This window comes from Plenodomus lingam (genome assembly GCF_022343315.1).
Source record: "Plenodomus lingam strain CAN1 chromosome Unknown contig_9, whole genome shotgun sequence".
Taxonomy (NCBI): domain Eukaryota; kingdom Fungi; phylum Ascomycota; class Dothideomycetes; order Pleosporales; family Leptosphaeriaceae; genus Plenodomus; species Plenodomus lingam.
In genome coordinates, this window is record NW_027093973.1 from 678,937 (window position 1) to 697,144 (window position 18,208).

Genomic DNA, 18,208 nt, shown 5'->3' on the forward strand with positions numbered 1-18,208 from the left:
GCTGATATAAAAGGGGCTCAGTTGAGAAGAGCGTGTAGTGAAAGGGGATGATTTGAGAAGAGCTTGTAGTGGAAGGGCTGAAGTGAGGAGAGTGTGTAGTGAAAGACAGAACAACAAGTTCTGTGAGATACTTATACCTGGGAAACAAGAGCTATTGACAGTGGGGACATCACTACTGTGCCCATCTACCAGGAGCACTCTGCTGCTAGGGAAACTGAATTCCCTTATCAGGTTTCCTGCACCATGGCTCTTGCTTGTAGAAAAACTAGATCGTGGACCTGATACACACAAACATGGACGTTCCCATGGCAATGCAGAGTCTGAGAGAAGGCCAGGTAGTCGCTGTTGCTAAGATATCGCAAACACAACAAGCAAGATGCGGTAGCTGACCTTGGCTAATGCAATCGCAATCGGTACCAAAATCCTACTCTGCGCAGTTGCATACTGGCCAGTCTTCCTTCTCCGGATGATTATGGGAACAGGCTGCACTGAGTACGATAAGACAGATGGCATCCACATTCATGCACATGCCTGCAATGCACTTGACGTTGCTACCAGATTCGCTGATGAAATTGCTCGGTGGCCTTTGGCGCGGCTCCATGCTCCTTACCAGTGCAAGGATAAAGGCAAGTTCAGTTTGATGCAGTGGCGGGCGCAATTCAACTAGTCGCACGGTAGTGTTTACTTTATGCGGTCTCGAGTGCATGGCTTGGTCTGCGGATGTTGTTTGCAATCAGCAGGCGCACATTTCCATGTAGAGACATTCGACGCCATTCTGCGTTCGGTCGTAATCCACGAAGGCGCGGCCCTTGTTTTGGTTTCGGTAGGTCAGGAGAGCTGGATGAAAAGCGTAGTCGTGTACGGTAGCTGTTCAGGCATTCGAAATTTCTGGCTCGAGGCGCCTTGTTAACATGCATATTCTTCCTTCGGCATTGCATACGCAATTGCTATAGAGATTGCGGTCATTGATGACGACTACCATTTCCGAATTCCCAAGCCAATACGCTTGTGGGTCGTAGGTATCTGATGAAGGAACATGGGGTTCGGTCAGGTTGCAAGCTAATGGCATGCCATCGTTCCCCAGTGAATAAAGCTATACCTCTGATGTTCATGTACAGTCTTCGGCCAGAATTTCATATCTGCAAGCGTCTGGATCGCGGCATTTCGTGTTCTGTCTTGATGTTTAGCTCAATAGGTTCTGAGGCGACCGAGACGTCTGTAACTGCGCAGGTCGATATTTTCAGCCTATCATCTTACCGGTACTTGCTATAGGTATCCTCTCTATTGGAAATGCCTGAATTTGACTTTCACTTCGGGCAAGACAAGTTTAAAATTTAGGTGCATGTCCATCTGGCCGTTGAGGGTCGACCGTGAAAGATGCCATGCTCGTAACTCGATTGAAACAGGGCAAAGGGGGCTGGGGCTGGGAGCTTGGACCCTTGACGCGTCGCACCGATTGACGCGAGGCTGTCGTGACACTTCACTTACCAATTCAAACTGTCCCATTTCTCGCAACAGAACAAACACATTGATCGACCAGCATATTCGAGGAAAAAGAAAGGCTGAGCTATTGGTGGCGCAACAACCGGTTTGTTTTGCGGGCTACCTAGTCACATTCGCACGACCCTTGGCCGTAGAACTGGAAGACGACTGCGCGCATTTGGCTCTCATGTCACTTGGGGAGACCCCGAGAATCTTCAACTGGAACAATCAACTTATAGGATGAATTATTGAGTGGATATTGACTATACACGGATCGAATCTTCAAACAATCTTACATCTCGAAGCCGGCAATTTTACAATGCCACCGGAACCTTCTCGTCCTCCTTCGAACCATCAAGGGGCAAATTCAACCCAAGACGCTCACGAGTACTATAAGCCTTGACACCATCGTTCCCTTCAGCCTCGGTGACCAACTCTTTGCGTCTGGTATCAACAAGAAGGCGAATGAGATCAGGTCTCATATAATGACCCGAGAAGTCCGCCAGTGCCTTGGTCAAGTGACACTCGTTAAGATCGATCTAATTGAAGATTAGCACCTTGAAACGCACAAGCTGCAAAGCAGGTACTCACATCCACGAACAGCAGTCCGTCAAAGTCCTTGTCCGGCTTGACCACCAACGATCCGTCCGGCCTGTATATGCGCGCATGCCCATTGTAAGTAGTTGGGTCGGTCTCAGGCTCCACTCCCTCCGGTGTGTTCATCTTCAGGCCTTCAGCGCTCAGCCTTTGGAACGGCGCAAGCGTCCATGTCCCAGTCTCAATCGCATAAGCCGGCGTCACCAAATCGCTCGCGGGATCTGCAACATTGGTCGCGGGGTCCGGGTATTTGAGGGTTTCCTTGCCTGGGTACACGGGCCAAGCTGCGATGTGGATTTGCTCGCCGGCAGAGACATTGAGCGCTTTGAGGAATGGGTTCATGTTTTCCCAGCAGTTTAGCTGGCCGAGGCGGCCGAGCTCGGTGGGAACGACAGAGGTGAAGGTGTCGCCTGCGCCGTCGCCGTAGACGAGCTTTTCAACGTGTGTAGGCTTGATTTTGCGGCGGTGGTTGAGGACTTCGCCGGTAGGGCTGATGAGAGCTTGGGCGAGGTAGAGGGTTGCGTGATCAATCTCGGAAAAGCCGAGGGAGACATGGCTGTGATGTGTCAGTGGCTCACGTATTCATGGATCCGTTACCAAAAGAACTGAATAGTCGATTGGTGAACGTAAGAAAGGGGGATGTTACATCTGGTTATCCCGTGCAGCTCTCCTGATACGTCGAAACTCGTCAGAATCCACGGCCATGGAATTCTCGCGGTACTTCTTCAGCATGGGAAGCGATTGCTGATAATTGATCTTCCACATCCAGTATGGGTAGCCAGGAATCCATACTTCAGGGAAGGCAATGAGTTTGCAGCCTGCCTGCCCGGCTTCATTGATGAAGTCAATTGTCTTTTGGACACCAGCTTCTAGGTTGAACCATGCCGGCTCTGAAGTGACCTAAGTGCTGTCAGGGACTGGCATGATATACGATGGGAGGGACATACGGCAGCGGCTTTGTACTTGGTAAGAGGCATAATCAAACCTGATATGTAGAAATGGTGATTGTCTTTGTTTTATGGTAGGAAATCAAGAGTAACTCGATGGATGATGAACACTTCCATCGCCCACAACGCTGATGTTTATATACCTCTCATACAAGAAATCACAACCCACTTTTGGCCATCCCCGCATGCCGATAATCCTCTCAACCTGCCTACATCAACAACATACTGCACTATCTCCTCTATGCCGTTCGATCCATGCTGCCGGATGCTCAACGATCATCGCTCCACTGAAATCCGCATCCAGAAATTCTTGACCACTAACCCACTCAAATCATGTAGTGCAAGAGTGGCACCATTTCTGCTAAACTACCAATTAGCGACGGTATGGATGAGTGTACAGCGTTCAAGGTGGTCAGTATGCACGACCATATCCGTCCAGCACGTGAGCGGCGTGGCACCGGCGTTGATGAAAAAGAAATCCTGTCAGTATCCATTTATCTGCGGCATGTCGACGGCGTGTTATCGGCAGTATAGCGGCATGACGCGATTCACCATCGGCATCTTCAAGGGCGCGATATGGCGGATTGCTCATCGTCGCATATTGCGAATATGCTCGGAGACGGTCGGGGATGTGGTGGGAGCAAGTTCGGGCGTCATGGTGTTGGACGCAGTGGGGCAGCCTTGCTGATAAAATGTTTCTACCCGAAGTGGCGATTATGCATAAAGCCAAGAATGTCACGAAGAGGTGCATAAAACCGGATTAGTCAGTCTGCGGTGATGGGTTTTTACCAAGTCGTTTGTTTGAGGAGTCGACTGAGATTGGCTTGCAGAATGCTAGGGCCGAGGAATCGCTGTATGGTGGTACCAGGTACAGGGCATGGAGATGCAGTCATCTACAAATCAAAACATGGTTGCAGAATGCGTCCCCGGGTTTCGAAACTTTATCCCCCCTAAAATCTTGCTGCAACTTCATGGTTATCAAAATACATGTGTTTATTATAGCTTTTTAGCACAAGACCCATCTATACACGATATACTTTTGGGCAAACACTGAGTGTACTCATATCCAAGTTCACCCTAGAATCAAGCTATAGAGACATGTCTTTAATATCTGACTAGAAACGCTTGTTCTATACCTATATACACATGTCCTTAACTCTAACCAAAATTAATACCCATACCAATACACGTCTTCAAGAATTCGCCCCTTTCAAGCAACCAGGAGACTTGTTTTTCCTACCTATCTTCACTTCCTCACCACCTCCGCCTATATATCGTGTTCTATACTTTAAAACTCTCCTGCCCATGTTCCAAACACATCCTAATCCCAGATGCATATGATATAACATCTACACGAGGGAAGTTCCACGACCACACGCCAATGCAGGAATAACGTCTAAGAAATCTACATCAGCTTTAGGCATTGCAAATCACTGCGGCAGTCTGATGAATGGAAATGCAGATATCAAAAGGCAATCCTATAGGTATGGTCCCTATTCACTAGGAAACCCTGGGGATTCAGAAAGTGCAAAAGGATTTGCGATGTCGAACGAATTTAGTATTGCTAATATTTGGTTTACGAATAGGAAATACTATGGTTAAAACTGTGTGTGATAGTCTCTGGGTAGGAGTGTGACTTGTAGAGTATCTACTTCCTAAAGCGCTCTAAGTCATGTAGAGGTGGCTGAGCGTTGGGGTTAAGACGATGAGGCCCACTCAAAGGTTCAAATACACTACAGCTTAGCTACGGTAATCTTTATTGGAATTGCTATACCATGTAGACTTTTTACCCTTTATTCCTTTCTTTATCCTAACATCTTATCGAAAACATTGTCTGGTATGAGGAGCACAACTAGTGAGCATTGTGTATTGAGTTTGGTAGAACATGAGACAGTGGATTCACTGACACCCCATCGCGCGCTACTGGTGGAAATTGAGGGGTAATAACAGATGTACATCGGCTATACGGATTATACGCCTCATGCAATGTCCACGGCCGTCGTTCGACTTGGCTGGCATCCTTTTCCTCGGCGACGCGTCTCTACGCATGACTGTGACAAGCATACGGTTCCGAAGATGCCGTAATTTGCAGAAGACGAAAGGGGTCTAAGTCGCCAAGAGAGGCTCATACTGTACTATAGAACCTACAGTTTCGTCCTGGTCTCAACCTTGGTCTCGATCATTCTCTCCGCGGACCTCTTCGCCCCCTCTTAACAACATTCCTCACAGTCTTTCCCGACTGTAACTTGGGCACTTCTTCTACGAATTCAATGCCGCCTCAAGCTGTTTATGTCTGCCAAGCTTCTTCTTCATGTGTGGATGTATATGTTCCTTTGTAATTTATCTTTGAACTCGTCCTTCGGCGTGATATAGGCGCGCGGCCACTCCTGTCCGTCGAGAGTGATGCTGACAGCTGCCGCGTCGGTGACGGCATTGCATTGTATGAAGATGGCTTCAATTCGGGCGGGGGCAACCTGTACAGCGTTGACTTTGATAAGTTCTTATCATGCGAGTCAGTTGCTGATGTGCATAAATTTGGGTGGTGAGTGCATGTTTGGGGCGATCACCTTCTTTCGATCGACGATCCATATCCAGTCATTTTTTACCGCTACACTCGCAACATCAACGGTCGTAGCCAGCCATCTGGTGGAATGGCCTCCTTGGTGGCTTGAGGTCAACACCAATAGTCCATGCAAATATTTGGACGGCGAACGTAGAGTTCACCAGGTCTACCGTTGGCAATCTCTTGGTTAGTTTCGTCGCGAAATCTGTACTCACAATTTATGACAAGGTTATCCATCCGTCCAGAACTATGCTGAATTGGTTATCCTGGTCGTGTGGGATTCTCGCACTTACTCATCTCTCAACCCGGCTGGCACGAGTGTACCATCGTATGTGACTTCTTTCACTCCCCAAACTTGAATTATCTTTCACACCGCTGAGATCCTACTTGATTGTCTCTGGCTTCTTGCTCAACATTAACATCATCGCTGGGCTACTTGCAAGTGTGTGACTTTGAATTCTGGGATGACCTCCAAGAAACCTCTCATACTTGAACTTCTTCGTGATATATGTCAGTATCTGGTGCTTCGCAACTATGCAACAAGCGTACCAATTACACGTATGCATAGTACAGCGGAAGAAAACCTATCTGGCCTGAGTGATTTGCTTCAATCCAATCTGGTGTATCTAGACGCTCTGCTTGGAAATCTAGACTGTGGGGAGCGCGGAGGGGGAAGCCAAACGTATGAGTCGCGGGTAGGTAGGTGCAATAAGACATCACCAAGGCTTCCTACACCAAGGCTTTCGACTAATACACTGTACATGATTGAGGCACATGCCTTACCTCCCAAGGCCTACGAGCCAGCGCAGCCACGCGATTTGGTTCCATGAGGCAGTGATGCTACAGTCAGGAAGTTCGAGTCGCTCGTGGTAGGGAACGCGGGGGTGCATGACGCCCCACATGATTCGTCATGCCGAGGATGTCGAGCTTGAGTTCTGCAAACCTCCACCATCGGACCCAGTGGGTGATATGGCACAATTCGCGATTTTCCAGTGCGCGCTCATTGTCCATCATACTTACCCCGGGGGTTGTTGATATCCATGTCTGAGATAAGAAATTTCGACAGTCTTTTCAGCCTTGAGGGCAAAGTCGCGCTGGTTACTGGGGGTACGGTTTCAACTATGCCAGACATCAGATAACTCATACTCATTCGTACTTTAGGCTCGAGAGGCATCGGTCTCCATACTGCGACGGCGTTTCTCTTAGCAGGTGCACAGAAAGTCTTCATCTCAGCACGTAAGAGTGAGGGCGAGCAGGGCATCGACCAAGCACTCGAGAAGCTCAACCGACTTCCTGTTTCTGGCATCGCCATTGGAATAGCAGCCAACGTCGCCGACACAGAAGACATCGCCTGTCTGGTCAAAATAGTCGAAGCAACCGAAGACAAGCTCGACATTCTTGTATGCAATGCTGGCGCGTCATGGGGCGGCCCCTTTGAGCCTACGCCAGATTGGTCCAGCCAGAAGGTATTGGATCTAAATGTACGAGGTGTCTTTAACCTCGCACGACTGTACGAATGACGATTCCCATATATAGTGTTTTGATGCTGAAATCAGCAGCTTCACGCCTCTTCTCGAACGCGCCGGTACGCGCACCGATCCCGCACGCATCATCATCGTTTCCTCCACCGCTGCCACCACAGTCCCCCATGTCGGCGAGCACGGCACAATCATGTACAGCGTCTCCAAGGCTGCAGCACACCATCTGGGACGCCAACTCGCCATTGAGCTCGGTCCGCGAAACATCATCACCAACACCGTCGCGCCTGGTTTCTTCCCCTCCAAGCTTGCAAACGGGTTGATTGAGAATCTGGGGGGTAGGGAGCAGCTCGAGGCGTATAATCCACGGAAGCGGCTGGGCGAGCCGCAGGATATAGCGGGACTTATGGTGTACTTGGCTAGTCCTGCGGCGGCATATGTGAACGGAGAGGATATCGCTGTGGATGGGGGCGCGAGATTTTCGGCTGGTAGACAGTCGAAAATATAGCGGAAGTCGGGTCATAGCGTGTTGTCACAACATCCGGCCTTCGCATCTTGCACATCGAAGTGATTTAGAGTAGCAATCTTATTTACAGTTAACTGCTCCTTCTACTTGTCTCTTGCTTTATGCATCTCTGATCTCAATCACTGTATCTCTCGTTGTCGTCTGGCTGCCTTCCTTCTCCCCGCTAGCCGCATCATCACCAACTACCGTCCCCAACCTCGTCAGCCCACTGGTCCTACCTTCTCCCATCTTCTCGACCATGCGCTGAATATGCGGATGACTCGGCGGCGGCCTCGCACTGCTACGCCTCGGCACTGCCTCCCTCTCTTTCAATCTCGATCTCATACCTTCTTCCGTCGAGAGCGTGCGGTTTACGCGACTAATGGGTGGCTCGAGATTTGTATCGTTTGGTACCGCCGATCTGGTCTTGGAACGTATCCATCGCCAAAACTCCTTGGTTTTCTGCACCCAGATGCTGTAGCCGTACTTGGTTGACAGGAAGCCAATGATGCTGAAGAAGGGGATACATATGGCGGCCAGCGTCACGCCAAAAGGCCAGAACGGGAAAGGGTGTTCAGGCATATTTGTCATGCCGTAGATAGAGGTCACGAACGTGAGAGGCTATGATTACTTAGCTTTGTCATGAGGAATGCGACAAAAGAGCGGGACGAATATACCATGAAGAATAAGTTTACAATTGTAAGGACTTTGATGTTGTAACCTTGGTGCACAGTGACATCGGCCAATTCGACAGATTTGCGCGACTCTTGGATGCTAGTTCCTGAGAAGAGCTGTTCTTGTAGGGTATCAATTTCGTGGCGGCGCTCGTTGTTCTCTCGTTGAATGATCCGTAATTCCTTCATCTCACGCTCGAATTGTAGCCGTAAAGATCTTAGTCGGCGCTTCCAATGGTCGTTACGCGGCGATTCTTCGAACAACGGCCAGAGCGTCTTGCTTTGACCCTCCCAAACATCTTCCGTAAAGGTGTCTTCAAATGCGTCAATCATGGATTTGATGCTATCGTTGACGTAGCCTAGCGCTTGGTGGGCATAGAAATATCGTCTTGTAAAAGTGAAATCCTTGTCCTCGAATAGTCTTTTGTTTCGCAGCTCCTCATCGAACAGGAATCCCAATGGGGGAGTAACAAGCTCAGTTATTCGCTTGTATATCTCATCATATCGTTTCCTCGCATCGCGGTACTCTGTGAGCAGAGCATGTAAAAACGCTTCAGCACCATTCAGATATCGATGTCCTGTCTCAAAGGTATATGGTGTACCGTTGACCGGGGTAGACTTCCAATCCGGGAAACATTCTAGCTGTAGCACTTGCCAGGGAGACCAAACATCATGAGTCCATCCATATTTGGTCTTAGCACGGCGTCCCCTGTTCCGGAGCCGGCGAGGATTGTCATCAAACAGAGCCAAGGCAACGACTGCACCACACCGACTTAGCGGTATGTGTTCGTCTGAAGGCTTTGTTACTTTGTCAGCACGCTGCCATTGCATTGGCTTGCATTCCTCCCCAATGATTGTGTAATATTCGAAGTTGAAGAAGAAGCTCCTCTGATGCCTTGGATCCTCGTTGAAAGTTCGAAACATGTGTGCAGATGATGCTTCTGTCTGTACAAGGTGTTGGAATAATTCGTCCATGTCGAATGCATTATGTAGTGTAAGATGAAGAGCCCCAAAAAGAATGGGCGATGGCTCTCGTGCGACAGTGATGCGTCCCACGACTGTCTGATCTTTGCTCTTGCCAATATCCCGAATCGCGTGCCAGATCTCGGTAGCCTTGGACATGCCATTTTCAGAGTCGCTGGTCTCGACTAACTCAGGTAGCCCGTTCACTCCCACATTGTAGACTTGAAAATGCGAGTAGTGGCTTCGATCATCAGCTGGACCAGGTCCCAGGTGGAATAGATGGGGTTGCTTTGAAAGCCTTGCAGGGTCTGATACAATGGACGCCAGGATCTCTCGACCATGTTCAGTCCAATTATGTGTTTTCAGATGCTCGCGCAGATGCTCATGATCGAATGTTTGCGAAGGCAACTCTGCCCGCACGAAGAAGTCTTCCTCGTCATCGCTGCTGTCATCGGACAAGGTGGAACTGTCTGCGAAAACTGCATTGTCCCCTAGACGAGTTGCTGAGCGGTGGAGTTGTCCCACATCGGAGGCTCCGAGGTTTTCGTTTGAAACGGACAAGCTTTTTAGTAAGTTGTCGTGCGACCTCTGAAGGACCTCCAGCTGCTTGCGAAGCTCATCAAGCTCACGCGCAGCCATGAACTAATTCTCCGAGATCATTAATGACTGCGATTGAGGTGTAGGTGTCGTTTGCAAGACATTTCGAATGCATAGTCCCATCGGCTTTTGTCGAAGTACGCATTGACACAACCCGGCCCCCAAACCAGGCGTGCTGCATGCCTAGCCTTTTACGAAGAACAGTTGGTGTCTCTGTCCAATGCCCATTCATGCCAAGATGAGCCGGTTCCTATCAGAATGAAAACTCGCGTTTGTATGGGTGAGTCGTACCAGTTTGCCTACACCGCCTTTCCAATCCTCCATAGCTCAAGTATCTTAGCCGCAACAAGAGATTTATTGCCTATTTTCCTCTTTAGATATTTGGTGCCATCTCATGTATCTTTTCCAATAGGGCATACTACAGAGACATAAGGCGCAAGTGTCGCCCTGCCGCAGCTGATGGGAGTGCGTGAGCCCTTGCAACCCAGGACTGTTCTCATGTCTCGAGGAATTGCCCAGAATCAGACGAGCGGTCTACGACCAAAGCGAGAGGATCGCCAAAAGAAGACTGCCTGTGTTGCGATGATCATTGCTATGCTGTCAATGATCACCTAGGCAGAGTTGAAGTTTGTTGTTTTCAATACGTCAACAATGACGGTTACACTGCCGCTTCCCCTTGATTGGTGCTCGCTTAGTGTATCGTGACCGCCCCCTTCTCTTCACGAAGTGCTTCCTTTTTTGAGCAACCGCATTCTCACTACGATCAATTGGAAGGCGTCTTAGATGTTGTAGCGAAAGATGCCTTCTTTGTCTAATCTTTTCCTGGTTTCGATACCTCTTGTGTTGTTGGCACTCTTTTTCCAGACTGGCGCACCGGCTTTTGCCCTCCACATTGTTGCTGAGCATGTAGCCTTCAAGGTAGTTCGCAATCTCCTCGCAACAACATACTGTTACGCGTCGGTCAAGACGCTCTCTGAAGTTGGGAGTGATGCCAAATGCTTCAGTGTCTTCAACGGCAAATTCACCAAAGTAGTCCCGGAAGGATCTTGGACTGTGTTACAACGGCTCGATGCGCGAGATGGCCATGTGATCCCAGGGCTTTGGGATGGACATGGGCATCTGCTTCAGTTTGGAGAATCGCTGGATTCTGTCAATGTCTTCGGTGCAGGGTCGATGCAAGAAGTGCAAAGGAGACTGCAAGAGTACAAAGCCGCTCGTCCAGAAACAGGTTCGAAGAAGGAATGGATGAGAGGTGTAGGATGGGACCAAGCCAACTTCGGAGGTAAATGGCCTACTTCAGTATGTTCTAGCAGCACTGCTCAATCTATTCCCTCTCGAGATATTAATTTCGCTGATCTGAAAAGTCCGATTTGGAGATCGATGATAGGTTTAAGAACCTATACGTCATGTTGGATCGTGTAGATGTACACTGCATATGGGTGTCAGACAAGGTTCTTGATCTGCTGCCATCCAAATTACCTGATATTCCTGGTGGTGAGATACCATCAAAGGGTGTGTTCTGCGACAATGCTATGGACATCGTCCTCAAAGTCTACCCGAAGCCCGACAGGGCACGCAGAACAAAGTTTGTCAAAGACGCAATGATCGAGCTGAACAAATTAGGTATTGTGGGCATGCATGACGCTGGTGTTGTTCCTAATGACTTGCAACTCTACAAGGACTTGTCGAACGATGAAGATTGGACGGTGCGAGTCAACGCTATGATCGAATGCGATGTCAGGAACACGTTTTGCCCCCATGCTGTAGAACGAATCTCCACGCCCAATGGCAAATTTCACGTCCAAGGTGTCAAGCTATTTGGAGGTATATACCGTTGGTCCAAAGAATGTGCACATACTTATGTCTTTTAGATGGCGCCCTGGGTAGCTGGGGTAGCGCGATGATTGAGCCGTATACTGATAAGTCGAGCTCAGTTGGCTCGCTTCTCGTCAACGCAACCGCTCTTTCGCAAGTTACCCTTGAATGGGCGACGGCAGGCTGTAAGTCTAGGCGATGAATGAAATCATAAAATCGGTGTGCTAATGGGATCGAAATCTCAGATCAGGTAAACATTCATGCCATTGGTGATCTGGCCAATAGGTTAGCAGTTGATGCATTCGAGGCTGCCTTGAAGACACTGTGCCCCAAGTCCAGCCTTCGCGAATGTCAGCAAAGATACCGCTTCCGAATCGAGCACGCACAAATCATCCACACGGATGATCAACAAAGAATGTTGGAGATCGGCATCATTCCCTCAATCCAACCCACACATGCCACCTCAGATATGGGATACGCCGAAAGTCGACTAGGCGAGCAACGTACGCAGAATGAGGCGTACCGGATGCGTTCGTTGCTGCCTCTACGGCCCATTCTTGGAAGTGACTTCCCGGTTGAGCCAGCGGATATTTTTGAGGGCATGTATGCAGCCACGACGCGGCGAAGCCCTCGCACTGGACTCGATCCAAGCGGTGGAAAGACTGGCTGGTATCCTGAAGAGACGATTACACTCGAAGAGGCCCTGAAAGGCTTTACAGTCCATCCAGCATACGGTGCGTTCCTCGAAGGCAAAGCTGGAGTCATTGATGTGGGGGCGTACGCGGATTGGGTTGTCCTTGATAAGCCATTAGAGTCAATGGACCTGGAAGATCTGCGTCAAGTGACTGTTAGAGAAACGTGGGTGGGCGGCAAGCGCGTGTACCAGCGGCCCAAGCCCCCCTCTGTCCGCGAGGCTTGATGTCACCGCTTGGAGGGCAAACGACAGACAGCTCTCCCCAGAAGACGAGGAATGACGTCCCCCTATGGTCTTTATATTCAATGGCAGTATACGACTACGTACCGTGGGAGTCAGTCTTTACAATAGAATTCACCGCCACAGGGGCAATTATAATGCGGCACGTCACATGCAAGCTTCGGCGGCAAGTCAGAAACTTCCTTCTGCTGCATTAGTATCTCTACCATACGGCCCATGCTGCATCTCACCACCATGCTGTTACCCAATGCCCGCTTTGTGTTTTCCTCATCGGGTATAGTCTCCGCCTTCCACTTCACACTCACACTCTGCCTTGGGCAGTGTAAACGGCTTCCCCACGCGACATCATGGTACTCAAACAAAGGCAGCCAACGAGAGCACTGCCATTGATGTTTGTAATGGTTGATTTTTCTTTCCAGCGCGGTAGAATTCTTACTCGCTGCCACAGCTCTTTTGCTTATTCTTCGGTGCCACAATACCACGTAGAGCCCTGCAAGGCAAATTGGGCGTGGGCGTGGGGGGGGGGGGATATAAAAGTGCTTTTTGTGAAAACACGACGACTCCCAAAGTCTCTCTTCATCAACAATCAACGACTGCTGGACACTCGAGGCGATCAAGGTAAGCCAAAATAACGCAGCATACAGCCAAAGATGACGACCACGCATGCAACAAAGTATGACTCGAAACGGGCGCCAGTACTGGACCGAGATTGCGCCATAACGCCCCCGCGGACACCCACAGCAACGAGTACAGCGGCACACAAAGTACTCGCCGAGATCCAATCGATATACAATGGCCTTGTCAAACTGAATTCTCTTGCGCCTGGGCCACAGATCAACGATCTGCTCAGTCGTCTAGTCGACCTCTGTGTACTACCCTATAGCACGAACTTGTCAGAAGAGATATTACGTTTATGCGCATCTAGCAACCTCTGCGAGCGACTACGCCCAATATGCGCAGAAGCAGAGGGAGAGCTCGAATCATACTGGGCGCAGCGCATCACGGCGTTGGCAAAAGGTACCATGAGATACTCTCCACACGCACACACATACATACCATAGCCCTCACATCCATGAACTCCCTTCAACACTCACTGAACGAACCCAATAACTGAAAGAAAAAAGTAAACCCAGCATCTAAGCAAACCACCACGACCAACCCTCTCCACAGCTTCCCCTACCACCAAAACTACATCGACCTCTCCCACCTCGAATGCGCCTCCCTGGAACCATTCCTCGCATCCCCACCCCGCAACCTCGCCTTCATAGGCTCCGGTCCCCTCCCCCTGACATCTCTCTGCGTCCTGGACCGCTATCCCACCGCCACCATCCACAACATCGACCGCGACCTACCCGCCCTGCAAACCAGCCAGCAGCTCTGCGCACGACTAGGCTACACCGCGCGCTCGACTTTTGCCTGTACCGACGTCAGCACGGATGAGCGTAGTATAATACCAGGTATACAAGGCCAGCAGATGACAGACTGGCATGCCTTTGACGTCGTGTTTCTCGCTGCGCTCGTGGGCGTCGAGTCCCATGAGAAGATTGCGATCCTGGAGAGCTTAGTACGCAAGTTGAGGCCGGGGACTGTCGTGGTGGCGCGGAGTGCGAGGGGCCTGAGGACGGTGCTGTATCCGGTATGTATTAGTTGGTGGATGATGTCGGTGATTGAGAGAGAGAGAGTGCGTGTGCTAATGCGGATGGGATAGGTGCTGGAGCTGGGGGACGAGCTGGAGAAGGCGGGGTTCGAGATTTTAGTCGAGGTGCATCCGTGGAATAAAGTTGTCAATTCGGTTATTGTGCTGAGGGTTAAGGAAAGGTAGGGGAGTTGTAGATGGAACTTTGCTGGGACTTTGCTGCGAGCTAGGAAGCGTATGCATGATAGTGCCGCTGTGTAAAAAAAAAAGGGGGGGGAGCTAACAATAAGAGACATGACTTCTGAAACACTATCATTTTCAAAGTTTCAGATTCCTCGCATTCAGAGTTATCTGAAAGCGAAGGACGAAATTGTATCTGTGCAGTCCTTGTGTGATTACATTAAGATAAAGATTACACAAGCAGTTCGCTAATAGAGGATCGCTATAAACGATGTACAATGTCAGCCATCCGCATCTACCTTCTGGCCTTGATGATATCTGCCGCCTTTTCTCCAATACCGTACATGGTGGCCTGGAGATGGCACGACGGGATAATGGGAATAATCGACGCATCCACCACAGACAGATGCTGCGTTCCATACACCAGCAACTGGTCACTTACACACCCACCCGCACTCGCAGGCATCATCGGACACGAGCCCGCAGGGTGCGCGAGCGTCGGGCTAAGCAGACCCTGTTGAAGGAGGGAGTCGTAGATATCCGTGTCGGTAGTATGTTGGGGCCCCGGCGAGACTTCCGAGATGCGGAAGCGGCTGAGCTCGGGACGGGCCCAGACGGTGCGGAAGAAGCGCAGACTAATGGCCATGATGGTGCGATCTACGGGGTTGACAAAGGCGTTGTGGAGGATTTCGGGGGGGCCCGTGGGGTTGGAAGCGTTCAGCGAGACAGTACCACGAGATAGTGGCTTCTCGACACCAACGAGGCCAAAGGTGCCGTCTGCGGGGACGGGGAACTCGGCGACGGCGGCGTCGCGACGCTTGAAGAGGTCGGCGATGACTTTGCGCTGGGCGGCGTAGCCCGCGAGGAGCTTGCTGTTGCCCTGGTAGGCTGCAGGAAGGTAGTCCGAGTCTGTTTGGCCGTTGAGGCTGTTGACTACGGCATTGACGTCCTGGGTCATATCGGGAAGCGAGATGAAAGCGAGGGCATTGCCACGGGCGTATGTGTAAGGGCCGGTCTTGTTGGCCTCGTACTCTGCCCATGCGGTAGCATTGAAAGTGGCGTTTTGGGCCAAGGAATTTTGATTTGGGAAGGTGTCGGTCGTGGTGTTGAAGATGACGGTGGCCCATGGGTGATCTTGAAAGTTGGAGCCTACGGCATCGAGTTCAACGCGGACGTTGACGCGGGCAGCCCGGAGGACCTTCCTGGGTCCAATTCCACTAATCTGCAAGAGTTTGGGGGTTTGGATGGCGCCAGCCGCGAGAACAACTTCCCTACGTGCGTAAACGGCGCAAGTCTTTCCGGAGGCAAGAGTGATTTCGATACCAGTGGCCATGGTAGGCTTCATCGCGTTGGTAAAGAGGATCTTATTGGCAGTCGTTCCCGTGAGGATCTTCAAGTTGCTACGGGCCTGGATGGGATCATAGTACGCGTAACGAGCGTGTGCTCGACGTCCAGTGGTCGCATCCATGGTGTTGGCATACCATGAGGGGCCGTAAGCCTCGCCATTGTTACCATCTAGAGGTACATGCACCCCAGTAGCCCTCCAGGCGGCCCAGTAGTCCTTGATGTCCTCATACTGGTTGCTGGTAATGGAGACCTTCAATGGGCCAGAACCGTAGGTCGAAGGATCCCAGGTGATGTTGAAGTCTTTGGCAATCTCTGGTGTCGGGGGCTGGAAGGTGGTGCCTTTGATGAAATATGGCTCCATACCGTTCCATCCCCAGCCCTTGTTACCAAGAGCCTCCCAAGCATCATAGTCGGCCGCACTACCGCGGTCGTAGATCATTCCATTAATTACTGAACCGCCGCCCAAAACCTTTGCGACTAGAACAGGGAAGGTGTTGCCACCAAGACCGGGTTCGGGCTTGGAGTTGTAACCATCCCATAGGAGGCCATTTGCTGCTGTCAAATCATTGGCCTTGTATGGGATCTTCGTCGCCTCGGTGTCGACATTTTTCCCACTCTCGATGACGAGAACAGACTCTAATCGATCGGATTAATGAAACGTATCTTGCTTTTTTCGATCGTGTGCACGTACTGGTCCTGTCCTCGGAGAGACGGTTGGCCACGATCAGGCCCGTGATACCACCACCAACAATCACATAGTCATACTGCTGTGTGGCGGCAGCAGCGCCAAGTGCAGGAGTGATGAGGATGCTGAGAAGCTGGACAGCTACCGCCAAACGAGAGAAGACGGGCATCTTGTTTGAAACCCCGGTACGTGGAATCTGAGCGAGCGTGGGTTGGAATGCTAGCGGTAGGTGCAGGTGTTGAACTTTAAAGTACGAGAAGGCGTTCCTTGGACGGGTTTATAGAACAGATAATCCTAGCATTGGCCAAACGGGCAATCACCACGTGGGAATGCCGGTTCGTGCTTTCATGCACGATACACTGCCAGACCAGTGAATACTATGGGCCCGCGGACCCACACCAGCATTGCAAACATGACTTGTCCAGGATGGTGAAGGCGAACAGTTCGCCAGCTAATTGGACTAGGCAGGTTCCGTTGCCCAACTCTCTCCCGGGCTTCGCAACCGTTCCAGAAGATCCGCCATCCATGTGCTTTTGGGTTGAAGAGTGCTATATGCCGGTACTATAGAACGAGGCATGCATGTAAGTATGGCGGGCCAAACGCTGCCTCCCGCGAGTCAAGCCGGGAGACCAGCCAAGTGCAACTAAACGTTAAACGGGGCCCAGGAGAGATTCTAGGCACTGTCTCGTTTCGAAATCCAGGGTCTTGTAACTATGTCGTACAATACGACCGCTACACGGTAGTGGAATAGTTTCTCGCGAATGGAGGCATGAAGCGACAATCTTCTACATTGTAGGTTGGCGCGGTAGATCGGAGAAAGGTAAGGGGACGGGCAGGACGGGTCCTATCTATCTCTAGACAGAAATCCGTACCGTACCGTACGTGGGCGCAGTTGATGCTGACTCGCAGTAGGTAAGCGAAGGCCGCAACGGGAGGGAACACGCTGACCGACGGCGCCGACCTATTTAATGTGTGGTCCGTTTCGACGAAGACTACCAAGAGTCTACTGGTAACTGACAACTGCCGGTTCTTGAGCGGAAACCTTGTGCAGATACCGAGGGTTCAAGGCTACCGTATGGGAAGGGCTTGCCGTGCGCCACAGAACCAGCGCCAGGCGTGAGGCGTGAAGCGTGAGGCACAGCACAACGTCGGGATGCATGTCCATGCAGAGACTATCTATCGTTTCTGGAATGGTTCCTGTCCAAACTCCAGGAGCGGTATTGTACAGCCGTAGCCAGTGCCAGCCCACTGTGATCTCCAGATCGTAATTCGTTCATCGGTAGAGGAACCGCTACCTGGTCTGCGGAACCAGGTTTCCCATTCAGGCTGTGATATCCGTCTGCATGAGGGCTGCCACGCTATGGTCCTGATCGACAAGAAGTATTTCCTGGGTAATGTGCCGTCCACATGGCCAAGCTGGAGAAATAAGCTTTCATCTCCAGTTGAAGCGGGAGCCTATCGCTACCTGGAATTCGTCTCAAATGCACAGAATGGTCAGAGGCGAGAATGTTGTTCGGTGCCGGTGGCTTTGCACGTCCGATGGCGTACCGATGGGCGAAGCGAAAGGAGAATCCCTCTTCGTTGTCGCGTAACAGCTGCCGTTTCGGAGACCCTTCTGCCGAAAGCAATACTTACAAAAGCCGCTATCAACAAGGTACGTACTCCGATCCTAGACCCTTCCCTTCACGCGCGTGTCCATGTATGTAGGACCGTCCAAAGAGTGTAATGCCTAGCTGCACCCAGGTGTACGGTATGCATGTCAGGCAGGAAAGCCTGTCACGATTTGGGAAGAATCATAATCTCAT

General features: G+C 50.8%; 7 protein-coding genes across 7 annotated transcripts; 3 read left to right on the forward strand and 4 right to left on the reverse strand.

Annotated features, from left to right (window-relative positions):
- Positions 1-1,517: 1,517 nt before the first annotated feature.
- IAQ61_010754 (uncharacterized protein) lies at positions 1,518-3,701 on the reverse strand. Its single transcript, XM_066098918.1, has 4 exons — positions 3,027-3,701; positions 2,726-2,979; positions 2,074-2,635; positions 1,518-2,021 (listed from the first exon to the last, which is right to left on the reverse strand). Exons 1-4 carry the CDS (start codon positions 3,054-3,056, stop codon positions 1,797-1,799), a joined length of 1,071 nt encoding a protein of 356 aa, XP_065951076.1. The 5' UTR covers positions 3,057-3,701; the 3' UTR covers positions 1,518-1,796.
- Positions 3,702-5,335: 1,634 nt separating this feature from the next.
- On the reverse strand, positions 5,336-5,615 carry IAQ61_010755 (uncharacterized protein; the record flags this gene model as incomplete). Its single annotated transcript, XM_066098919.1, has 2 exons — positions 5,336-5,526; positions 5,594-5,615. The coding sequence occupies 2 exons, from the start codon at positions 5,613-5,615 to the stop codon at positions 5,336-5,338; spliced, it is 213 nt and encodes a 70-aa protein (XP_065951077.1).
- Positions 5,616-6,448: 833 nt separating this feature from the next.
- IAQ61_010756 (uncharacterized protein) lies at positions 6,449-7,650 on the forward strand. Its single transcript, XM_066098920.1, has 3 exons — positions 6,449-6,696; positions 6,751-7,099; positions 7,149-7,650. The coding sequence occupies exons 1-3, from the start codon at positions 6,630-6,632 to the stop codon at positions 7,573-7,575; spliced, it is 843 nt and encodes a 280-aa protein (XP_065951078.1). The 5' UTR covers positions 6,449-6,629; the 3' UTR covers positions 7,576-7,650.
- Positions 7,651-10,485, reverse strand: IAQ61_010757 (uncharacterized protein). The gene is made up of 3 exons (XM_066098921.1): positions 10,226-10,485; positions 8,250-10,167; positions 7,651-8,193 (listed from the first exon to the last, which is right to left on the reverse strand). Exons 2-3 carry the CDS (start codon positions 9,846-9,848, stop codon positions 7,693-7,695), a joined length of 2,100 nt encoding a protein of 699 aa, XP_065951079.1. The 5' UTR covers positions 9,849-10,167; positions 10,226-10,485; the 3' UTR covers positions 7,651-7,692.
- A 94-nt stretch (positions 10,486-10,579) lies between these two features.
- IAQ61_010758 (uncharacterized protein) lies at positions 10,580-13,062 on the forward strand. The gene is made up of 4 exons (XM_066098922.1): positions 10,580-11,105; positions 11,171-11,630; positions 11,678-11,806; positions 11,867-13,062. Exons 1-4 carry the CDS (start codon positions 10,605-10,607, stop codon positions 12,538-12,540), a joined length of 1,764 nt encoding a protein of 587 aa, XP_065951080.1. The 5' UTR covers positions 10,580-10,604; the 3' UTR covers positions 12,541-13,062.
- A 143-nt stretch (positions 13,063-13,205) lies between these two features.
- Positions 13,206-14,377, forward strand: IAQ61_010759 (uncharacterized protein; the record flags this gene model as incomplete). The annotated part of the gene is made up of 3 exons (XM_003834718.1): positions 13,206-13,572; positions 13,680-14,191; positions 14,264-14,377. 3 exons carry the CDS (start codon positions 13,206-13,208, stop codon positions 14,375-14,377), a joined length of 993 nt encoding a protein of 330 aa, XP_003834766.1.
- A 289-nt stretch (positions 14,378-14,666) lies between these two features.
- IAQ61_010760 (uncharacterized protein) lies at positions 14,667-16,572 on the reverse strand (the record flags this gene model as incomplete). The annotated part of the gene is made up of 2 exons (XM_003834719.1): positions 14,667-16,354; positions 16,410-16,572. The coding sequence occupies 2 exons, from the start codon at positions 16,570-16,572 to the stop codon at positions 14,667-14,669; spliced, it is 1,851 nt and encodes a 616-aa protein (XP_003834767.1).
- Between the last annotated feature and the right edge of the window lie 1,636 nt (positions 16,573-18,208).